Raw genomic sequence first — 25,955 nt, 5'->3', positions numbered from 1 at the left:
GCAAACACACAAACACTGGCTTCATCAGGATGAATCAGTAACCTGCCACAAAATACAACCTGAAACATTAAAGTACCTCTGAAACCATTAAAATAATCCACGTAGAGATTTAAAATGGGATTTATATGTTTAATAAACTCCTCCAAATATCCTCAGAAGATCTCAACAACTTAGGGTGACCAGATTTCCCTAGTCTGAAACCGGGACACTTTTGCACGTGACCATGCTCGTGCTCGCACACCTTTTTTTACGTAAACGTGACACTCAGAGAGGTGCTCTTATCATTTTGTTGAAGCTCACATTTATCAACATCTCACATGAAATAAAACAAACAGGCATTTTGTTATCTAGTAGCATAGTGGTATACAGATCAGTTAAATTATGGTCAGACAGCAGATGTTGTAATGGCTGAGAATAGGCCAGGCTATGTCCATAGGCCACATTTACACTGATTTATTTCACCTGTTTGTGAGAACACCAAGAAGAATGCATATGCACATGTAGGCTATATCTCTAAAATTGTATGCACTATAGCATGAACTTAAAAAGCAGATATGTGACCTCAACATAGCCTAGGTCAGAATCAACCTTACTAACCATTCCCCACAAATGAATGAATAAAGCAAGATGTGTACAAAAGTGAACACTTTAACGGAAGGTGCAACAAGCTGTTCAACACAGCAATATGGCCAAACTGTCAGAATGGTATGTTAAACAGAAACAAAAAAGAGACAAGTGATTTGAGAATATATTACTACGGAAGCCGAGAGAGGCCCTTCATATAATCCTTTTTTTTATTCACCTTGTTATCCCGAGATAACGACATAATTAATTCAGGATCTCGAGAAAACAACACAACTAATTCGAGATCTCGAGAAAACAAAACCGTTATTCCGAGATCTCGAGAAAACAAAACAATTATTCCGTGATCTCGAGTAAACAGCTGAGAAATGGTTCATTCAGGTGCGCCAAGAGACTTGTGATATGCTGACTTTGGGGCTATTTCTCATTCTGTATAGACGCAACTTTGGTCATTAGAATGTCTGGAATAATCGATCACCTAATAAGGCAATATTCTGATCAGGGGTTGACACAGGGAGAGATTGCATTAAGTCTTTTAATAAGGGATAATTTCAAAATTAGTCCGCGGCACCTCCGCAGAAGACTGGCCCGGCTTCGTCTCTACCGACGGAGATACAGTGATCCAGCTGAGATCATGAAATAATTGTTTTGTTTTCTCGAGATCTCGGAATAACGGTTTTGTTTTCTCGAGATCCTGAATTAATTATGTCATTATCTCGGGATAACAAGGTGAATAAATAAAGAATATATGAAGGGCCTCTCGTGGCTTCCGTAAATATACACTCAAACAAAACAGCAGTAAAGGAGGAGAGGGGCGACAGCCCGAGGAAAGCCCCCACAGGAGCGCACAGCATTTGCAGCATAGGCTACCCAACTCAGTACAAGAACAAAGCACTTACAGTGTGTGCAGTCGGCTTCGTGCGCATTGTTCTGCACCTCTCGGAGGAAGGGGTAGGTGCCCTGTAAATCTTTGGAAAAGGTACATTTTCTTTTCGGCATAATTGCTGCGGCATTACTGCTGCTAGACAAAGAACATTCGCGCCAGTTAATGTTTATTTTATTGTTGCATGGCAACCCGTTCTGTTGTCTGGAATAATGTGGCTAAATAAACACCCATGCCACAGGGCCAGGGGGCAGTAACCAGGAAAGTTTGCGATTCCTGTCAATTCATCAAAATAGTAAATGCAGACATTTCTCTGCTAATGATTCCCACGCTGCTCAGTCGCAAACGTCGCGAGTGGCGAAAACCGGGACATATCCGTGTCCCGACAGACTTTTGTCGGGACTCGGGACACACAACGCCAAATCGGGACTGTCCCGGTAAAACCAGGACGTCTGGTCACCCTACAACAACTTTAAAAATAAAATACCAAGATCTCTCTCTCTCTCTCTCTCTCTCTGAACACACACACACACACACACACTTTGGATATGTGGCTAATTTCCCTGTCATCCCCTTCGCTAGCCAGCTAGTTAAATGCTAGCAAATGAGCTTGAATTTATTACAGACACAAGGAAGCTTCAGGATTCAGTTTGGATTTACACTGCCATATTTGTCAACCCTGTAAAAATATACCAACACAACAGCCACATAACAGACACCTTTTGTTTATTCATCGTTAGCTGACTAGCTTAGCATGCAGGCTCTACTAAGGCTACGTTTACATTAGACCGTATCTGTCTCGTTTTCTTCGCGGATGCACTGTCCGTTTACATTAAACCACCTGGAAAAGCCGGGAAACGGGAATCCGCCAGTGTCCACGTATTCAATCTAGATCGTGTCTGGTCCGGTGCTGTGTAAACATTGAGATACGCGAATACGCTGTGCTGAGCTCTAGCTGGCGTCCTCATTGGACAACGTCACTGTGACATCCACCTTCCTGATTCGCTGGCGTTGGTCATGTGACGCGACTGCTGAAAAACGGCGCGGACTTCCGCCTTGTATCACCTTTCATTAAAGAGTATAAAAGTATGAAAATACTGCAAATACTGATGCAAATACTGCCCATTGTGTAGTTATGATTGTCTTTAGGCTTGCCATCCTTCCACTTGCAAGTGGTAAGTGATATGCACTGAGATCACACACACAGCGGCTCAGTCCCGAATCACTGCTCGTGCACTCCACTCGCGCGCTGTGTGAGCTGCGCAGGGCCGGAGTGCGCACCCTCCAGAGGGCACTCGCTGTTCAGGGTGGAGTGATTTGGAGCGCAGGATGCCTGCGGAGCCGAGCGTATCCGTGTATTGGCGTTGCTGTGTGCACGGCTAACGGTTTTAGTGTAAACGCGAATCGTTTTAAGAACGTTAATCTGATGATCCGCTGATTCGACGTAATGTAAACGTAGACATAATTACAGAGAATATATCTTTCCTTAAGGTAAAAACCTAGCTTTTAATATTTGTTTTAACACATTCGGACCAAGGGCAGTCTATATAATCAGGTTTTCAGAGTATCTCATGTCATCTCATCTCATTATCTGTAGCCGCTTTATCCTGTTCTACAGGGTCGCAGGCAAGCTGGAGCCTATCCCAGCTGACTACGGGCGAAAGGCGGGGTACACCCTGGACAAGTCGCCAGGTCATCACAGGGCTGACACATAGACACAGACAACCATTCACACTCACATTCACACCTACGCTCAATTTAGAGTCACCAGTTAACCTAACCTGCATGTCTTTGGACTGTGGGGGAAACCGGAGCACCCGGAGGAAACCCACGCGGACACGGGGAGAACATGCAAACTCCGCACAGAAACGCCCTTGTCGGCCACGGGGCCCGAACCCGGACCTTCTTACTGTGAGGCGACAGCGCTAACCACTACACCACCGTGCCGCACACACAGGTAGTCGTCGACTGACGACTGCGTTTGGTTACGACTGACTGGTCGTAAACCGATCTGGTCGTAAGTCGGCCTATGTTAAATGAACGTAAGTATATTGTGATGTGTCATGATATTGTAATCATCTTAAAGTCTTATTTTATCAACATTTTCTTATTTCATTACCTTGGCTCATTATTTGGTTTAAGTCAAACACTGCATACTACACTGCGTACAGTACAATTCGTTTAATACGTGCAAAACAAAAAATACGAAATACAGGTGTGAAAAATAGAAAACATTTTAGTTTGAAACATACCAAAATACAAATGTAAAACATAGCAAAATACAAAACTTGGTGACCGCTGGCATCACTGGTGCTTGGCTGTGGGTCGTCTACATCAGCCTTTCTCAACCGGGGTGCCGTCTGGCTTCGTTAGGGGTGCCGTCAAAAAATTATATATTCTAACATTGAAATAAATAAAATGAATTAAAATTCCAAAAAACAATAGCTACACTAATGCAGATCATCGCTGCCTCATGCATCATCAAAATTTATCTCACGGCCCCCTTTCCCATGTCACAACGTCACTGCCGGGGTCAGCGTGTGGTCAGCGTGACTGCGTATATTTTATATGGGGGTGCCTTGAGAATTTGCATACTTCTGAAGGGTGCCGTGACTGAAAAAAGGTTGAGAAACGCTGGTCTACATCATCATCAGCTGTTGCAGCACTCGGGCTGGTGGGAGGATTTGCTCTTTTCATAAACATGGTAAGCCTCGTCTGAATTGTTTATTTCTTTTTCTCCTCATAAATTTCACGATATGGACGAAGCGCGTCATGTACCATCCGTTCAATCCTTGCAAATCGTTCTATGTTTTAGAGCTAAATCTGTACCGGGATACTGCTCACACTGAGCAGCGTGCGTGGCGAGAGGCTGGATGCTGGGCGATGCCGAGAGCTGGGGCGGAAACTGTCGTGCGCTCAGCTAGCTCAGCTGGGAAACGCTCTCCAGTCGTAACCAGACGGTCGTAAAGTCGATCGGTCGTAAGTTGCATAGGTCGTAAGTTGACGACTACCTGTGTGTGTGTGTGCATATATACAATTTTTTTTTTTTGTTAAAGGAAATTACAAAACACCAAGTAGCTGTTCTCCATCAACACAGATACCTTCAGAGTTCAAACCCTTTCTCTTCTTTCTTTGAATTAATGTTTAACTTAAAGTGCCATTCCACCATTGGATGTATTCTTTGGCATAAAATACAATATATTTTATGACAACATGACTAGACAGAGAAATCTTTTAGCTTCAAAATGATATATCAAACCTAATTTTTTGACAACGACAAGTATATTAATTTTGCGACCAAAGTCACCTACCCTTTGAATTTCCACGCGGTAGTGAAACGTGATGTCATCGGCAGGTTCCCCTTCTTGTGTACCACGTGTCGGTCTATTTTTAGACCAGGAAACCCCCAAAGTGAGAGAGTCATTTCTCCTAGTATATGGGGGCCAAAAAAATTGCGAAAAATTTTGAGTTAATCTTTCAGTTAGCTAGATTTATTGGTATTAGCTAGATTTATTGGTATTATTTTTATCGCGTTCTATCTGCCATTGCTGATAATATGTGCCACGTCACACGTCACGTGGTACACAAGAAGGGGAACCTGCCGATGACATCACGCGCGGAAATTAAAAGGGTAGGTGACTTTGGTCGCAAAATTAATATACTTGTCGTTGTCAAAAAATTATGTTTGATATATCATTTTGAAGCTAAAAGATTTCTCTGTCTAGTAATACCATTTATATATGTTGTCAAAATATATTGTATTTTATGCCAAAGAATACATCCAGTGGTGGAATGGCACTTTAAACCTTTCCATTCTTACCAGTGAGTCGCCAATGCTGAAGTTGTAGATTTTCTTGGCATCTGTCTTCAACTTGGACACAAACTTTTGATATTCTTCATTCTGGGGCTCTCTGTAGGTCAAAATCTTTACAATCTGGGGGGGGGGGGGGGGAACAAGGTAAAATGTATCATAAACCGATGGAACTGAAAAGAATAATGCATTTTGTTTGAGTTGATTACAAATATTTTCAATATTACTGATATACTTTCCGATAAACAGTTATATTTCGGTACATTTTTGTTGCATTTGGACTAACGCTATGTTTACACTAGAAAGCAACAAAGCCAAGCCGCAACGTCACATTTGAATTCATATATTCACAATTTTATGCAAATTAGGTATGAGGTGGTAAAGAAAAAAAAAAGGTACCCTATGGGTACATGTGGCTACTGCTTATAAATAAAATTGTTTTCTGATACAATGTCCATACAGTAAATATAGCAACTTGCAACCATCACCAAACTGAGCAGCATCAGGGCTTTTTTGAAAATACAGTGCTGTGAACTAGATCTATTTTCAAAATAGTAAGAAAGCACTTGTTCATGAATGGTCTGAGGAGCATTATTTAGTAATAATGAGCACATTTTGTTTCACAAGTGTAAAGACTCTAAAATAAAAAAAAACTAAATCAAAAAATTAAAGTGAATAACAGAAGTTTGACCAATTATACATTTTAACTCGTAGTTTTCACATTTGTCAAAGAATATATCAGAAATTTATTTTACAAATTTTATTCATTGAAAAACATAAGTACTGATTACAAGTGGAGTAAAGAAAATAACAACAACAACATTATTATGGAATAACAATATATTTAATAAAGATGCATTTCAACAAATGATAATGACATTAGGCGGCACGGTGGTGTAGTGGTTAGCGCTGTCGCCTCACAGCAAGAAGGTCCGGGTTCGAGCCCCGTGTCCGGCGAGGGCCTTTCTGTGTGGAGTTTGCATGTTCTCCCCGTGTCCGCGTGGGTTTCCTCCGGGTGCTCCGGTTTCCCCCACAGTCCAAAGACATGCAGGTTAGGTTAACTGGTGACTCTAAATTGACCGTAGGTGTGAATGTGAGTGTGAATGGTTGTCTGTGTCTATGTGTCAGCCCTGTGATGACCTGGCGACTTGTCCAGGGTGTACCCCGCCTTTCGCCCGTAGTCAGCTGGGATAGGCTCCAGCTTGCCTGCGACCCTGTAGAACAGGATAAAGTGGCTACAGATAATGAGATGAGATGATAAGGATATTTTTCCAAAAGCAAAGAATGTTTTGTACTCAACTGACAGGGAAGTAAAATAAAGTAACAATCGCATTTTCAATACAACAGTATAAAAAAAATTCTAGCGGTATACTAATAACTGTATGTACTGAATTTTAGTAAATGGTATATCAAATATTTGTGAAACAACAGCAACAACAATAAGACAGGATCCTGTACTATGCAGTGGTATCTATTTACTTTGTAGCTAGTTGTTGTACATCCTAAGTTTTCATTCTTTTCTAAGTTTCTAAACACAACTTTGATTGTTGTATTATAGGTAAGTAACAGGGTTGGCAGACCTAATAATATTTCTGTTATATTATCCTCCTATGAAGTTATAACGAACTTTCTCTTATTTCGTTTCTGGTTCTGATTAGTTCCGAAGTTTATCAAGAAGTAGAACGGGTAATCAAACTTGATCAGGATGAATTCTGATTGGTTACGAAGTTTTGCTATTGTTACACTCATTCTTAAATTCTTACAACACGATGATAACGCGAGATCAACTGTTCATATCGCGAGTTCACGATTCACCGTTCTGGTGATTGTAATGTTTATGCGCATACGCTATTGTAATCCTTATGCGTATGCGCATGCGCAGTGCGCGATTGTTACATTCTTACAGCACGATGACATAGTGGCTAGCGCCTCTATATGAGGCAGTAGCCACAAAAACGAAATGATTCTTCGAATGATTCCTCAGACCAATCCGATGGGATTAGTGGACTGATATTTCTTCAATTCCCCACTCACCACTTTAGTTCTTACCTGCAATTATTTCCCATGTTAAAATAAAAAACAACAACAACAACAACAACAAAAAACTTTATTTTCTGACATGCTTTCATCTTATTATGCCATACAACTTCTCATTAAATGTGTCTCAAGATATTAGGAATAAAAATAAAGCTTGAAAGGAAGTAGAACAGGGCGGCACGGTGGTGTAGTGGTTAGCGCTGTCGCCTCACAGCAAGAAGGTCCTGGGTTCGAGCCCCAGGGCCGGCGAGGGCCTTTCTGTGCGGAGTTTGCATGTTCTCCCCGTGTCCGCGTGGGTTTCCTCCGGGTGCTCCGGTTTCCCCCACAGTCCAAAGACATGCAGGTTAGGTTAACTGGTGACTCTAAATTGACCGTAGGTGTGAATGTGAGTGTGAATGGTTGTCTGTGTCTATGTGTCAGCCCTGTGATGACCTGGCGACTTGTCCAGGGTGTACCCCGCCTTTCGCCCGTAGTCAGCTGGGATAGGCTCCAGCTTGCCTGCGACCCTGTAGAAGGATAAAGCGGCTAGAGATGATGAGATGAGGAAGTAGAACAGATTATTAGTGGCGCTAGCATACGAGTACATGTAGCTAATACAGTTTGCTTGCTTTGCTAATCTGCCAACAAACCCGAGCATGTAGCTTTTAAATCAGTCAAGGCCTAGTTAGCTTTAACAGCTATACACTCACCGGCCACTTTATTAGAAACACCCCTACATCCACCTGCTGTTTGATGCGGTTCTCTAATCAGCCGATCCCTTGATATTGACAGCAGCACAATGCTTCAAATCAAGATACAAATCAAGAGCTTCAGTTCATGTTCACAATGTTCAAACATCAGAATGGGAAAAATTGTGATCTCAGAGTGTGACTTTCTTTCACTGTGGCATGGGTGTTGGTTTGAGCCAGATGGACTGGTTTGAGTATTTCAGAAACTGCTGATCTCCTGGGGTTTTCACACACAACAGTCTCGAGAGTTTACACAGACAGAATGGTGCGAAAAACAAAAAACATCGAGTGAATGAGTGACAGTTCTGTGGGTGGAAACAAACACCTTGTTTTTAAGACAGGTCAGAGGAAAATGGCCAGATTGGTTCGAGTTGCCAGGAAGGATATAGTAACTCATAATCACTCTTTATAACCATGGTGAGCAGAAAAGCATCTCAGCATGCAACAGCAGAAGACCACACTGGGTTCCAGTCCTGCAGCCAAGAACAGGAATCTCAAGAACAAGTTTTTATTAAAGTGGCCAGTGAGTGTACCGTATACGGTAGCTACTACTATTTCTAAAGCCTGGCGCACACGGGCGACTTCTCATCGTAAGCATATTACGATTTTTAGATGTAAGTTTCCCCTCTCGGGTAGCTGCGTGTGCGACCAGTGGGTGATTTGGGGAAGGGGATGCAAGTCATGTGGAAATCACGTGACTACTTTGTGGGCAGGGACTGGCTTAGCCTTTAGAGGTGATCACTTCATTATTGCAAAGACACGCACACGCGGCGATATCTCTGCACCAAGTCAGCGACTGGCAATTTTTTGTCGCAGAATATCAAGCATGTTTGATACCTGTGATCTGTTGCAAGCAACAACAACAACAACAACAACAACAACAAAAATCGCTGTCGCAAATATCCGCACACAAAACAATTTTTCACTTGCATCAAAAAGTTGCATGGAAAATCGCCCATGTGCGCCGGGCTTTATCGTACCTAAAATGTAGTGGACAGTGCACACTCATTTACAACAAGAGTCGCAATCACTACACGCCTACAAGAGACAAAGTACACACGATACAATTCATTGTTGCGAGCTAGTGTGAACATAGCATAAGATTACTTCTCACAGAGACTTGGTTATGTTTTTTAAGACAAAATCTCATCTCATCTCGTTATCTCTAGCCGCTTTATTCTGTCCTACAGGGTCGCAGGCGAGTTGGAGCCTATCCCAGCTGACTACGGGCGAAAGGCGGGGTACACCCTGGACAAGTCGCCAGGTCATCACAGGGCTGACACATAGACACAGACAACCATTCACACTCACATTCACACCTACGCTCAATTTAGAGTCACCAGTTAACCTAACCTGCATGTCTTTGGACTGTGGGGGAAACCAGAGCACCCGGAGGAAACCCACGCAGACACGGGGAGAACATGCAAACTCCACACAGAAAGGCCCTCGCCGGCCACGGGGCTCGAACCCGGACCTTCTTGCTGTGAGGCAACAGCGCTAACCACTACACCACCGTGCTGCCCCTTTTTAAGACAAAATACGGTTGATATTTTGGTAGTTTTGATCACGAGTTTGTTGATTTCGTTCTCCTTTGCCTGCCTCACTATTACATCTTAGTGAAGCTGAGAAGAGGTCATGGCTTACATCGCTTTTATGTTTCACCAATCAAATGTCATGCTCCGCTCCAGACATCCACTCCGGAGATTATGAATCTCTCACGCCAGCGCCGATCCGAATCCATAATGGGAATTCCTTCATGCCTGCATTCACTTCCTGGTTTTCTCTGCTGTTATAAAAACACCGTTCTCAGATAGGAACTTTGCCAGAACGTCTCGCTTTGCTTCAAGCCATTTCTGTGCTTCTGTTATGTTTCATGGTTGTTTGCTCAAGCTCATTTTTCTATTTCATGGTTTTTGCACTAAGAGTTTATTTCTTGTTTCTGTTTTTTTGTCCTAGCATTTTTGTCCTTGCCTGTTTCGTGTTCTTGTCTAGTTTTCTGTAGCCTGTGAAATCCCATGCTGCTTTGCACAATCGTTCCGATCTGAAAAGACAGCATTGAAACTATGGTCTAAAGGCTCGCCTGAGTTAGGGAGCCAATCAGAGAGTGGGGAGGGGTGGAAAGACGGTGACACATACTACTCGACAAACGGAAGCTTGTAGTTTATTTGGGACTGTTTACAGATCACATTTAACATGGCGGCGAGCGATACGAACCAAACTTTCGATCAAGCTTTGTCTTGCACAAACGGCAGTAATCGTTCGGTGCCATTGTTTTCCTATTTTTGTTTTGCCTTCTCTTTCTCCTTCCTTCTCTTCTTCGCCTCTTCGTCGCTCTAACTACGTCACCGGGTACAACTGCCATGATTGGCCATGGGCTACGTATACGCCAAATGATAGACATTTGCAACGTCCAATAAACGGCCGTTGACAATCGTAAACCACACCTCCCCTACGAGAAATTCAATAGGCGGATTCCAGACCATATTTCACTTGTGATATGGTCTGGTGTTAACCAGACTAAGTTTTCTGTCTCTTGTTATCTGGATTATTTTTGCCATTTGTTTTTGTCCTGTTTGTTTACCCTTGTGCCACACCCTTTTCCCTGGATTAAATCTCTCTATTTATTTGATTACTGTCTGTGTTCTGCTTGTGGATCCTTATCTCACCACACCTCCACGACCCCTAACATCAAATGTCATCAGCTTTGAATGAAAGGAAACCGAGGACCTATTCTTTGGCTGTATATTGAAAAAAAAAAAACCTTAACATATCAAACTTAGGAAAATATGTTGCGTTGTGCTGTGTCTATTTTCAGATTTTATTTTTTTTGTCTTATGTAGTATCGATATTTAAAGGAGAACTGAAGGCAAATTTTTTTATGATCTAAATTCTATTTACTGTATCTCATTTTATTAAATATCGGAATGCAGTTTTGATCGCTACTTTGTCGCTGCTATAGCAAGTTATGAGTGTTTGAAATATGCTCTGTAATATATCAGTCCATATGTCAAAGCGATGACCGTAAACAAGATTCGTTGAGACCTGTGTGAGACATCGTAGGACGGAAGTAAAACGTACAGCGGAAATCAAAGTCACCGACGTCTGCCAATGTTGTCAAAAGACGCGCGCGCCCTCTTTCGAATGCTGATGTAATCAAGCCGGAAGTTTTGTTTGTTTTGACAGCAATCAGGAAAGTTTGAAAAAAGTAGGCAGTAATCGTCATTTAAACTCGTTTTTGTGCAATACTTCGTTTGGAAAACAGTTTTCAAAATGGCGGCACTGACACCTAGCTGACACTTCACGTTTCGAAGTCTTGCGAAGATCACGCAGATAAGCGACGCCTGCCGTGGACCAAACGAACTAAATTCAACACGGCTAAAAACCGAATAGGCCGATAAGTATAATATTTAATTGCGATTAGTTGCCAATACGAGTCATGATATAAGGTTACTAAAACCAAACACGTAGCTGAATACCATGTTAATTAAGAAATAAAGCAAGTTTAAAAATGACTTCAGTTCCCCTTTAAAACAATTCCAACCTTCAGGAAATAAACCTAGTTATCTAATTTTTTTTTTTTTGGACAAAATGTCGACAGACATGGCATCTTTCCTCTGTCTGACCCTGTTTCTTCATGTCCTTGTAACTCAAGAGACTGACCCAATGATGAATAACTTTTATTCACTTTCAAACCTAGCTGATGTACGGTAAAGGGCATATTTAAACGTTTGCATTGGTTTTAAAGAGCTTCTCCTCATGACATAAAAGCCAATAATTGATGGTCTAGACATGAAAACAGACAGCATTAATGCTTTCAGACCTGCATTAGAGCTTTGTTTTTGGTATGGTTTTTGAATATTCTCGGACTGAGCTTGACCTCAGCACATTACCCAAATCACTCAAAAGCTGTTTGAGGAAATCTGACCAATAAATAATGACACAGAGAGTAATGCACTAAGTAGAAGGATTAATTATTTACATAATTTCTGTGTTTGATATTTACATCGATCAAAAGAAATGGTCATAATATTCTGTGACTTGAAATTCAAAACACTTTCACGAAAAAAATGAATCAAATTTCTAAAGAGAAATTATATTCCTGTAGGAGGATGTAGTACAGCTACAGTAAATACATCATAAAAATGGTAGAATTAAAACAACACCAGTTTTTTTTGAGATATGGTAGGTCTAATTAACAGTTATTCCACGAAATCGAGTTGCACATGAGCTGATAGCCGATGCCATGTACGACAACATCATTTCCGCTTAGAATGTAAACAATGCGGTGAAATGACAGTAGCAAATTTGTGAAAAATGCTATTATAATAATAATCTCATCTCATTATCTGTAGCCGCTTTATCCTGTTCTACAGGGTCGCAGGCAAGCTGGAGCCTATCCCAGCTGACTACGGGCGAAAGGCGGGGTACACCCTGGACAAGTCGCCAGGTCATCACAGGGCTGACACATAGACACAGACAACCATTCACACTCACATTCACACCTACGGTCAATTTAGAGTCACCAGTTAACCTAACCTGCATGTCTTTGGACTGTGGGGGAAACCGGAGCACCCGGAGGAAACCCACGCGGACACGGGGAGAACATGCAAACTCCACACAGAAAGGCCCTCGCCGGCCACGGGGCTCGAACCCGGACCTTCTTGCTGTGAGGTGACAGCGCTAACCACTACACCACCATGCTGCCCCTATAATAATAATAAAAATAATAATAATTCTTGAAAAAAAAAATACGTGCTTACCACGGGCGATTGCTCTAAGACAACGAGGGAGGCTCAGCCTCCTCTAAAAATGACGAACATCGTGTAGGATGAATTGCGCTAGACTTATGTTATAGCCGACCTTATAACATTGCTATTTCAGATCCAGAATCATAGAAATATATGTGCTCAACCCAACTACAGTGCGAAATCATTCCCTTATAACTTTCCCCAGTTCGCCTAATGTGCGCGTGAGTTTTTCCCCCTCGTGACAGCGCGATGCAGCCCAGCCTCAGTGCACTTCAATGGCATTTGCGAGCTATGCGCTTTTCAATCTCAAAATGCAAGACGGTTATTGGACAAATACTGCGAAAACGCCCACCCACGGACTCCCAGCCTCAGTGGACGTCAATGGCATTTGGGAGCTATGCGCTTCTCAATCTCAAAATGCAAGACGGTTATTGGACAATACTGCGAAAATGCCCACCTACGGACTCCCAGCCTCACATGGGAGGGACATGGCAAAGCTTTCCGCGAGGAGACTGGTGATTGGTGAAAGCGGCCGGATATGTTCTTTGATTGACAGCTCGTTTCAAATATAGACAGGCAGCAGTGAATCTCAGTTCAGTCCCATGTGGATTCGCAAGTGCTGTGGTGTATTGTAAGAGCTCAGCTTACATTTCGATTTCATTCATTACATACGGTTTCTACCAGCTTTTTTAGTTTGTATATATTTTCATTGTAAATAAAGTGTAAATATAGTGTTGTCAAGTTTGCTATCTTAGTTCCAGAAATTTCGTTTATTTGAGTGACTGAACTTGAACTTGAGGGGGCTAGTCAGCTAGCAAGAAAGCTGCGCACGGATGACAAGCATTGCTGATTTAATTTTGGCGAAGCCATTTGCCAGTCTTCCTTTCGAGGAACAAATTAAAATTAAAGAGCAGGGTAGACCAATGCCTCAAATTGACTTGGTGAAAAAGGTAGGGAATAATACTCGTTCCTTTCAGCTCTCCTGGTACGAGAAAGTGAATTGGCTAACAGCAAGTGACCCACATCAACAACAGTAAATAGGCTACTTTAGTAATATGTCACGGATGGACCAAAAATATAGAATCTATTTAAAATGTTTATGCTGAGTATATTATATTGGAATATATATTTCTCTGGATATGAATTAAACACAGCTACAATTTGGAAAACATTTTTAAACAAAAACACAGCCGAGAACATTTCACACTACAGACCTGGATTAAAAGTGAAGGGTTATCAAAATTGTCAATAAAACATTTCTCAGTCAAAATAAGTAAAATATAGGGAAAGTGTCATTGAATGAAATGTGTGGCACCCTGCTCTATGTTTGGCTCCCCAAGGTCAGTGCTTGTGCCTATTCCAGAACACTCTGCTGTTACTGCTGAGGTTCCTGACAAAGAGCTGCTTTCAATAATGATCAATTTTTAAACAACATGCCACAATTTTAAAATATAAAATGTTAAAATATACCCCCCCAACACCACCATCATGTATATTGGACAGTAGGCTAATGGGCCAAAAGAACCTGTTATTTCACAGTTTGTGACCCTGCCAACAATCAGCCAGATCAGAGGCAAGAGTATGGGCAAAATTGATGTGTTTTTTCTTTTAAAATCTGGAAATATCGTAACCGACCAGCCTCCCCTGTTTGAAAGACTACCAGCCGCCACTGGTGCTTACCATCTCATCTCATCTCATTATCTCTAGCCGCTTTATCCTTCTACAGGGTCGCAGGCAAGCTGGAGCCTATCCCAGCTGACTACGGGCGAAAGGCGGGGTACACCCTGGACAAGTCGCCAGGTCATCACAGGGCTGACACATAGACACAGACAACCATTCACACTCACATTCACACCTACGGTCAATTTAGAGTCACCAGTTAACCTAACCTGCATGTCTTTGGACTGTGGGGGAAACCGGAGCACCCGGAGGAAACCCACGCGGACACGGGGAGAACATGCAAACTCCACACAGAAAGGCCCTCGCCGGCCCCGGGGCTCGAACCCAGGACCTTCTTGCTGTGAGGCGACAGCGCTAACCACTACACCACCGTGCCGCCCCGGTGCTTACCATCAAATACTTTTATTCCATATTTTGTTGCTTATTTTTGTATTTTTTGGGGGTTTTGTTTTCAAGTCGAGTTTTTATTTCGTCCTCGGTTGCTTCAGCAACACGCGCCGCTATTTTTTTTCTCTACTCGTGGTATATGAGCTGATATCGTAGTCGTAGAGTAGCCAATCAGAGCGTGCGATTGCTCATATCCAGTGAATGTGGATAGAATAATTGACCATACAACACAGGGATTTCAAAAATTATCTTAGGATGATGTAACCCTGTCTAGACAGAATTAAAATATGGAAACTTGCTCTTTTTATTTCTGAGCGTCTCTCTGTTGTCTGGGTGTCAGATGCAGTTTTTGTGTCTGCAGTCAGCACTTTCAGTATTAATCAAAGAGGCTGTTCGTGAAAGTGCTGCATTTGTCATTCATCAGCGCTGAGCCCAATCACTTCAGACAAATATGTCTCTGTGCTGAACAGAGACGCTAACCCTGTCACTGTACAAAAAAAACAACAAAAACAGGCAAACAAAACATGTCTAGGGTAAAGAAATAAATAAAAAAAACACTATATGTACTTTGTTTTTTCCTTCCACTGACGTTCATACACATGTACGGTACATGCCTTCCATTCCCTTTCTAACATCAGCATCGTTCTCTGCCTTACAGAGCCTGAATTAAACCCTAAAAACACAGGAAGCGAGTTGCTAGATCAGAGGATCAGTCGCTATCTTCAGATCATGTCTACCAGCTCGAATGACAGAACCTCACACTGTTACAATCCTCCTGGCTCTCATCACACAGATGTGCCTGTAAAGACCTCGGCGGCTTTATACCACTAACAGCTTCATTTACACAAGCAGAATATAAAGTAAAATCTCAGGAGCTGAAGCACGGCCTTAGAAAAGAAGATCTGTGTTAAAAAACACAACAGCCAAAAGCCCTTTTTAAGGTGAAAAATGTTTAACATGACACGAGACTGAAAACGGAGACGAATCCTGGCTAATCGCTGATATTCACTAATATGCAGACGCACATTGAAAATCGCATGTTGACATCTCATCTCATTATCTCTAGCCGCTTTATCCTTCTACAGGGTCGCAGGCAAGCTGGAGCCTATCCCAGCTGACTACGGGCGAAAGGCGGGGTACACCCTGGACAAGTTGCCAGGTCATCACAGGGCTGACACATAGACACAGACAACCATTCACACTCACATTCACACCTACGCTCAATTTAGAGTCACCAGTTAACCTAACCTGCATGTCTTTGGACTGTGGGGGAAACCGGAGCACCCGGAGGAAACCCACGTGGACACAACATGCAAACTCCACACAGAAAGGCCCTCGCCGGCCCCAGGGCTCGAACCCAGGACCTTCTTGCTGTGAGGCGACAGCGCTAACCACTACACCACCGTGCCGCCGCACGTTGACATAAATACAGTAATATCGTACTGGCTACTGTTGTGTAAAAGTTCAGGAAAAGAGATGTTACTGGATATGAATATATTCTTCAGAAGGAATGAGTTAATGTGATTGAAACAGAAACAAATACAGACATGAATAGAAAACGCTCTACGAACGACTTGTGCAGAATTTGAGACTGGATTTTATCGGGATAGGGATCTGGTAGAATGCAACAGAAAGGGTGCATGAGCAAGAGCTTTCATCACACTTTCATGTGATGTGGGCACACTGTATGAAGCAGGCTTGTAGTACTCAAGTCCAGGACTCCGAGTCCGAGTCATCAGCGCTCAAATCCAAGTCGAGTCACGAGTCCTTAAAATTAAGGCACGAGTCAGAGACTGGGACTTGAGCGCTGATAACTCGGACTCGTGCATTAACTGCATTCGGACTCGTAAATTGGAGATGAGGACTCGGATTTTTTCCTTATTTTTTGTAACATGCCATAATAATTTGGCACAAGATATTTATATCAGGGCGGCACGGTGGTGTAGTGGTTAGCGCTGTTGCCTCACAGCAAGAAGGTCCGGGTTCAAGCCCCGTGGCCGGCGAGGGCCTTTCTGTGCGGAGTTTGCATGTTCTCCCCGTGTCCGCGTGGGTTTCCTCCGGGTGCTCTGGTTTCCCCCACAGTCCAAAGACATGCAGGTTAGGTTAACTGGTGACTCTAAATTGACCGTAGGTGTGAATGTGAGTGTGAATGGTTGTCTGTGTCTATGTGTCAGCCCTGTGATGACCTGGCGACTTGTCCAGGGTGTACCCCGCCTTTCGCCCGTAGTCAGCTGGGATAGGCTCCAGGTTGCCTGCGACCCTGTAGAACAGGATAAAGCGGCTAGAGATAATGAGATGAGATATTTATATCTACATTAATTTTTGTACTAAATTCGTGCAAGAGTGTCACACCTGCATGCCTTGGCGCGTGCATCAGACAGACTCTCGGGCGCGCCAAGTGGACTCTTGCACGTGCGCGCACCGTAAACGACTCACACCTACACAGGATTAAGGCACAATCAGCGCACCGATATAAAAACTGTGAAAACACACTTACTTTGCGAAGTATTGAGTCGCGCTGCTGACACATTACCGAGTCTTATTTCCTTGTTTGTTTTCCTGATCCCTGATTTCCTGTTTCTCGTCTTTGATTCTGCCGAGTCTACGATAGCCTGTTTGTGCCTCGCTCGACCTATTGCCTGTTCACCGTTTTACGATTTTGCCTGCCGTTCTGGATTGTTTACCGTCTTCACTTGTATTAATAAACACACCTTCTGCACTTACATCCGTCTCCCAACCATCTCTGACAGAATACTTTGCAGTCCCTGATAAAGAGAAGCACATTCACCTGTTCATACGTCATGTTCAGGAACAAACTAATGTTAATGGCGCTGAAACAGCCACCGTCAAATGGTGCGGCTGGAGTGTTGTTCTCAGACTCGACTCGAAGTTTATTTTAATGACTTGGACTTGACCACTGGGGACTCGAGACTGGATTCGGACTCGAGGTTTAGTAACTACAACACTGGTATGAAGGGCATGAGTTTGAAGCTCACGAGACAAATAAACGCCATGTTTATTAATGTGCAGTGGTCCTGACTAACTGCCTGGTCAGGGTCAAGTAGCTGGTTAGGCGACTCGTTGGTCCATATTTTGGGAAATACAAGCAAAATTCATTAAAAAAAATATACAGTTCCAGTCAACGTTTGGACACACCTCCTAATTCAATGGTTTTCTTTATTTTTTATTAATTAAAAGACACTTCTTCATGTCTTAAAGTAATGATAATGGATGTTGTTTCTCTTTATTTAGTTGAGCGCTTCTTGGTGTGACACTGTATGGATTACTACAGCTGTGGATGGAATTGGGCTATTTACTGTATATTATTTATTATTCTATCCACATTCACTGGATGTGAGCAATCGCATGCTCTGATTGGCTACTCTACTACTAGGATATCAGCTCATATACCGTGAGTAGAGAAAAACAAAACAGTGGAGCGTGTTGCTGAACCAACCAAGGACGAAAGAAAAGCTCTACTCAAAAACAAAACCACAAAAATACAGGAAAAAGCAACAAAATATGGTATAAAAGTATCTGATGGCAAGAACATGTCTAGAACGGTTGGTGCTGCAGAAAAAGATACAGAGGACAGGAGGAGATAGAGGGACGTTATCCGCTGTGGCAACCCCTAATGGGAACAGCCAAAAGAAGTAGAAGAAACAAATACTGATAGTGGTACTGCGTTACACCCCAACTGGAATGATATGAGTTCTAATTCATGAACGACCCCAAGGTTGAATCTTCTGACCAAAGTGCTTGACTCTCAACTCCTCTGTGCTTGGGTTTAATTCTGTCTCAATATTTAGTGTGACTGGATAACTGTTTGCCAGATGCCCAACTGGAAAAGGTCACCAAATGCAAATCGCCATGCTCAGCATGACTTTATTAACATTTTAGATCACAAGACTAAGACTCCCAGCAGTGTTCAAGTCATGTCTGAGCTGTGTATCCACTGCTCAATGTGGAATACAGTTCCCTCGGGGAGAAACCAGTTATCATTTGAATCAGCTTGGAGCTTGTTAATTGATAAACAAAGGCTGGCATTTATTTTAATCATTAGGAATTCATTCATTCATTCATTCATTATCTCATCTCATTATCTGTAGCCGCTTTATCCTGTTCTACAGGGTCACAGGCAAGCTGGAGCCTATCCCAGCTGACTACGGGTGAAAGGCGGGGTACACCCTGGACAAGTCGCCAGGTCATCACAGGGCTGACACATAGACACAGACAACCATTCACACTCACATTCACACCTACGCTCAATTTAGAGTCACCAGTTAACCTAACCTGCATGTCTTTGGACTGTGGGGGAAACCGGAGCACCCGGAGGAAACCCACGCGGACACGGGGAGAACATGTAAACTCCACACAGAAAGGCCCTCGCCGGCCACGGGGCTTGAACCCGGACCTTCTTGCTGTGAGGCGACAGTGCTAACCACTACACCACCGTGCCGCCTCATTAGGAATTATAATTAATAAATAATAAAGGGCGAATATTTACATTCTTATATTATATTGCCACAAATTTCTATCTAATGCTCTGCTATTATTATTATTATTATTATTATTAATAAAAATAGTGAAATAATAATACTAATTATAATTATTTCTATCAATATCATTAATAATAAATTATATATGTTATAAAAATAATAAAATTTATAATTTATAATAATATTAATAATTATTTATTTATTTAATTACTACTACTACTACTACTAATAATAATAATTGGTATTATTTAGTTATTTATTTTAAATAATTATTTATTATTAATAAATAAAATATTTATTTATTGAATTTCTCTTTTGTGTGTGAGTGAGATATAAGCTACTGGATGCCTTAATTTCCTTCGGGATGAATAAGGTATCTATCTATCTATCTATCTATCTATCTATCTATCTATCTATCTATCTATCTATCTATCTATCTATCTATCTATCTATCTATCTAATTGAAACATACAGTACTTCTGTAGTTCATGACTACTATAGTGTGAATGATGTAAAGAAATAAATCATGACAGTGTGTGCTGTTGTAGGAAAGTAATCAGTGATGTAGTGATCTGATTAGTTTCTTATATCATCACTGTTTCCAGAAATAACACAGTTCACTTGCATAAGGACTAAGACCTCTAATCTTTGGTGGACCAGACGTCAGCGTTCCGTACCAAAGCAGGAAGCAGTGAAACGGCTCAAAAAATCAGACATTCAAAGCTGACTCACTTTAAAAGCTTCCTTGGCAATGTGATCGTCTGCGTCTCCGTGAGCCCACGGCTTAGCCGGCAGTCTCTGCACACTCTCTCCGAACAGATCAATGAAGAAAAAGACGTATTCCTCCTGGGGAAGTCGCTGCTTCCTGAACTGCACCATCAGCTTCCTGAACGTATGGAGCTTACAGCAAACGTACACCACTGGAAGCAAAGAAAACATTTGTCTTAACACTGGGCACTTTGATTTGGTTTACAGAGCATGAAAAACAAATTGTGATTTTGTAAATGAAACACAAACTTGTATATCAGATACATGTATAACGGCCTGGGAACATCTTAGGAAGTAAATATACAGTAAAAATATATCTATAATAAAGGCAAATTTATCTCATGTCACTTCCTCCTCTTACTCCTCTTCTTCTTCTTCTTAGTTGTAGTAGTAGTATTTTTATTCAACCTGTTTTCAGATGATTTTGCACATTTCATGCTTTAAATTTTCCTAATTTGCTTCATAATATCAGATAATTTAGCTTCTTTCTAGAAATCAATGCATAAATTTAGAAAAATGATCTGCCAATTAAACAATTTACCATGCACGATGTTAGTACAAATGTATGTTTAATAGTCATAGATTTGGTCTATTATACACCGATCAGCCATAACATTATGACCACTGACAGGTGATGTGACTATCAGTTATTCCACGAAATCGAGTCGTACATGAGCGGATAGCCGATGAGGTGCGTAGCGTAGCACCGAGTCAGCTATAAGCCATGTACGATGAGATTGAGTGGAATAACTGTTTTATTCTATCCACATTCACTGGATTTTGAGAAACAGAGCATTTTTATTTAAATTTTTTGCAAATTCGATAAATAAAAACTTTATACAAAACGTCCGAAAAAATCATTTCCGCTTAGAATGTAAACAAACCGGCGAAATGACAGGAGCAATTTGTGAAAAATGCTATAATAATAATAATTCTTGAAAAATAAAGATTTGTTCTTACCATCAAATACTTTCATTCCATATTTTGTTGCTTTTTTTTGTATTTTTGGGGTTTTGTTTTCAAGTAGAGTTTTTATTTCGTCCTCGGTTGGTTCAGCAACACGCTCTGCCATTTTTTTTCTTTACTCACGGTATATGAGCTGATATCCTAGTAGTAGAGTAGCCAATCAGAGTGCACGATTGCTCATATCCAGTGAATGTGGATAGAATAACATTGATTATCTCGTTACAGTGGCACCTGTCAAGGGGTGGGATACACTGTATTAGGCAGCAAGAGAAGAGAACAGTCAGTTCTTGAAGTTGATGTGTTGGAAGCAGGAAAAATGGGCAAGCATAGGAACCTGAGGGACTCTGACAAGGGCCAAATTGTGATGGCGAGATGACTGGGTCTGAGCATCTCTAAAATGGTACATCTTATAGGGTGTTCCTGGTATGCAGTGGTTAGTATCGACCAAAAGTGGTCCAAGGAAGGACAACTCATGAACTGGTGACAGGGTCATGGGGCACAAAGGGTAGCCCATATGGTCCAATCCCACAGAAGAGCTCCTGTAGCACAAACTGCTGAAAAAGTTCATGCTGACACCTTTCTGTTTTCGCCAGCATTAACTTTTTCAGCAGTTTGTGCTACAGTAGTTCTTTTGTCGCTCAGATCCTTAAGCCAGTATCTCAGTGGGCTGCGACAGCCTGCGACTAGTTGGAGACACAACAATTGCGATAACATATGCAAATTAGCAACAATTTTCACTTGGAATCACACTGAATTGATATTCGCATATTTTACCGCAGTTGTTGTGTCTCCAACTAGTCGCAGGCTGTCGCAGCCCAGTGAGATACACTCGCACTTCCTGTCTCACGGAAACTGACTTGAGAAGGGTTTATGACGGCTTTGCGACACCAGCGACTCATTTGCGGCTATTTTGAGAGAAATTTTGTCGCACGAATTTTTTGAACATGTTCAAAATTTCAGCGACAAAGGAGCGACACTTTGCGACTCGTGCGAGGAAATTGAGAAGCCCCGTGAACGTTTCAAGACACTTTTGAAACTCTCTTGCGAATGACGTTCTCAATTTGTCGCAAGCTGTCGCAGCCCAGTGAGATACTACCCTTACACTTGCCCATTTTTCCTGCTTCCAACACATCAACTTCAAGAAGCGATTGTTCTCTTGCTGCCTAATACAATATATCCCACACCTTGATTGACACATGGCACTGTAATGAGATAATCAATGTTATTCACTTCTTCACCTGTCAGTGGTTGTAATGTTATGGCTGATGGGTGTCATCTTATATTAGGAAATACTAGATTGATTTGCTGAGGTGTTATCTGTTGTAGTGAAAACACATCAGTTAGTGACTGTGACTAAATTCAGCAAACAGACAAAATAAGAAAAACAAATCTGGTTTAACAAAGAAAAATGTATAATCGTTGATACAAAGCTTTCTACAAATATGTGTTTATTTAACATTTATGAAAGGTATCTTCAGAGTCAGAGCTTTGGAATGGACAGTTAGTTTTCCACTACAGGAAAAGGGGTGTTCACACGGCACATATTTGCATCGATGCTGCACCGATGTATTTTGTTGCGATATATCTTACACCGGTGTAAATTTTGTGCAGCGTTCACACGTCACAAACCTGCTTACTAGAGAGAAGCGTGTTAGCACCGGTGCAGCCCCACTTGCGTTCACACGGCAGTTTTTGCGACCGCGCTATACGATAGTAATAATGCGGAAATGAAATATGCGCATGCGTGAAAATGTACTTCCTTTTCCCGGTTGTCATGGCATCACCAAGCGCTGGGAAAACAATGTGGATGAAGACACCAGTGTTGCCAGATACTGCTGACGTTTTCCAGCCCTAAATATGTTCAAATCCGCCAAAATGCACTTAAAACCGCCCAATCTGGCAACACTGGAAGACACGCAGTTCTGTTGTTGTTGATATTCGCCATTTTGGAAGTGTAAAATACCAGGATGCAAATTATGCAATGCCCGCATGTAATCAACTCTCCTCACGCGTAGCGAGTCTACCCCTGTAGCGTTCAGACGTCCCATTTTATATCGGTGCTGCCCCGCAAACTAGCATTTACTCCGGAGTAAATTTCTTAAACCACCTCCCGAGCAGGGTTAGATTTGCACCGGTTTAAGCAGCTTTCAGGGGCTACACCGGTATAACTTTGTACCGTGTGAACGCTCTACTGGGGCAGCCCCGGTGCTACACCGCAGTAAAAGTTGCCGTGTGAACACCCCTAAAGTCTTCAGAAATTGCAGTTTATGGTTTCTTAGTAAAATGACAAGGTGAGTTTGAGTCTCATGAACAAAAATGAGAGAAAACAAGAGACAAGTGATGGAACAACTGCTTATAGCTTCTCTAACAACTGGTAATGGGAACTAATTCATTCTGCATAACATTTAACGTAACTACGGTATAATTGGATAAAAACTATAATGTATTGTTCATTATACAATGAAAAAATGTCATGGTTGGTAAATTACTGTGTCCTGTTATTGGGAAAATAATCAACTTCAGGGTGGTAAAAGTATTTCTGCTTTGCATCGGGCTGCATTGATCATTTTCCTATCACATCATCATGTTTTATCTCATCTCATCTCATTATCTCTAGCCGCTTTATCCTGTTCTACAGGGTCGCAGGCAAGCTGGAGCCTATCCCAGCTGACTACGGGTGAAAGGCGGGGTACACCCTGGACAAGTCGCCAGGTCATCACAGGGCTGACACATAGACACAGACAACCATTCACACTCACATTCACACCTACGGTCAATTTAGAGTCACCAGTTAACCTAACCTGCATGTCTTTGGACTGTGGGGGAAACCGGAGCACCCGGAGGAAACCCACGCGGACACGGGGAGAACATGCAAACTCCGCACAGAAAGGCCCTCGCCGGCCACGGGGCTCGAACCCGGACCTTCTTGCTGTGAGGCGACAGCGCTAACCACTACACCACCGTGCCGCCTTCATCATGTTTTATTTCTTATATAACTTTTGTCCTTGGGGTTGAGATACTTGGAAAAATCTTTCAGTTCAGGAAAGCCTGTAGTTTCTAGAATTATATATTGGAGAAAATATCAAGCTTTCACCATGTCAGAAGCTTCCCCCAGACTGTTACGCTGAGCCTAGCAGGAAGGAGAAATATGGTGATTATAACTGTCTACATATTTAAAAAGCTTCAATATGGTGAGGAAGATGAAAAGATGGCGTTCATGCCTTTGATCTTTCCATCCTGTTCTTTGCACTTACTATTTACCAGCAAACCAATGATGGAAGGTCTTGACTGTGTGCATGTTGGACTGTCTGAGTCAACTTTTGTTCAAGGATCTTTCCTACCTGACACTTTCATAAGATATATATGAAACATACACTCAGCGTCCACTTTAACAGGAACTTGTTCTTGATTCTAAGACTCCTGTTCTTGGCTGCAGGACTGGAACCCAGTGTGTTCTTCTCAGTGGCGTGCACAGATAGACACGAGGTGGTGCTCAAGCACCTGCCCCTCTGCCCTCTGTCCAAAAAAGTGCCCTTTTGATTTTTTTTTTTACAGTTTACTGAGGCCAATGTCGACATGATCTTTTAGAAAAGCCGCGGCATTAAAAGCGTGTGTGAAAATAATGTCCCGATGTGTGCCCCCTCCGCACACACACCGGACCTCGGTCTTTCTTGCTCTGTCACGTGAACAAGCGTGCAGTGCATTCAATGTGAGGTTGCAGCAGCATAGCGTCCTGGAAGCCACGGCCTTGTCGTAGCGCAGACAACACATCGGGCAGTCAGTCAGCTCTTCCCCTGCCCCACCAGCCAGGTAACACATGAATAGAGTGAAAATGTATTGTTTGCCCTCTAAGCCCAAGCTGTAATTATTTTGTCGTGAAGTAGCCCGTCGCATACAGAAACAACTGCACATAAGTATTATATTTTTTGCTAGACCATTTTCAGATTTAGGAAAACCAAAATTTCTTTTTCTATTTTGTTCAACTAGAGATTCCTGGCAAAGTCAAAAAGCCTTGATGTAATAAATTAACATTAAGTGGTTGTTTTACACCTTTAAAAACTAAAACGGGCCAGTGGCGACCCGAACACAAGAAGAGGGTTAAATCTCAGACTTTTATAATAAGGTGTTCCACATGCGCAAAAAAAAAGTGCCCTTTTTTCCCCCCAGAGCACTTGCCCCCCAAAATGTCTGTGCACACCACTGGTTCTTCTGCTGTTGGATGCTGAGATGCTTTTCTGCTCAGTACGGTTGTAAAGAGTTGCTATGAGTTACTATATCCTTCCTGGCAAAAAAAAGCTCAAACCAATCTGATGATTTTCCTCTGAGCTCTCTTATCAACAAGGCGTTTGTTTCCACCCACGGAACTGTCGCTCACGCACTCAGTGTGTTTTTTATTTTTTGCACCATTCTGTCTGTGTAAACTCTCGAGACTGTTGTGTGTGAAAACCCCAGGAGATCAGCAGGTTCTGAAATACTCAAACCAGCAGTCCATCTGGCTCAATGCAACAGTGAAAGAAAGTCACACTTTGAGAGCACAATTTTTCCCGTCTGATGTTTGAACGTTGTGAACATTAGCTGAAGCTCTTGATTTGCATCTGTATGATTTGATGCACTGTGCTGCTGTTAAGGGATCGGCTGATTAGAGAACCGCATCAAACAGAACAGCAGGTGGATGGATGGGTGTTCCGAATAAAGTGGCCGGTGAGTGTATATTTTATATACTATATATAGCCATTACAATGTTTCAGCACTTGCATTCAACATCATGACCAGCCACCACTGTCTCTAGCTATAAGCTGAAGATAATGACATTTTATTTCATTCCATAATGATATATGTACAATAGTAGAGATAAAAAATGACCTC

General features: G+C 42.1%; 1 protein-coding gene across 1 annotated transcript in view; it reads right to left on the bottom strand.

Annotated features, from left to right (window-relative positions):
- The window catches only part of npr1a (natriuretic peptide receptor 1a), a 235,917-nt gene that overhangs the window by 128,767 nt on the left and 81,195 nt on the right, over positions 1–25,955 (bottom strand). The window contains exons 3-4 of the mRNA XM_060904626.1: positions 20,088–20,275; positions 5,286–5,399 (exon numbers count right to left, since the gene is read on the bottom strand). Of these exons, the coding sequence (XP_060760609.1) occupies positions 5,286–5,399; positions 20,088–20,275 (302 nt within the window). The remainder of the gene's footprint in view (positions 1–5,285; positions 5,400–20,087; positions 20,276–25,955) is intronic.

This window comes from Neoarius graeffei, chromosome 22, assembly GCF_027579695.1.
Source record: "Neoarius graeffei isolate fNeoGra1 chromosome 22, fNeoGra1.pri, whole genome shotgun sequence".
NCBI classification, from domain to species: Eukaryota; Metazoa; Chordata; class Actinopteri; order Siluriformes; family Ariidae; genus Neoarius; species Neoarius graeffei.
Note: the sequence above shows the minus strand (reverse complement) of the source record. Positions and strands in the feature narration are given on the sequence as shown.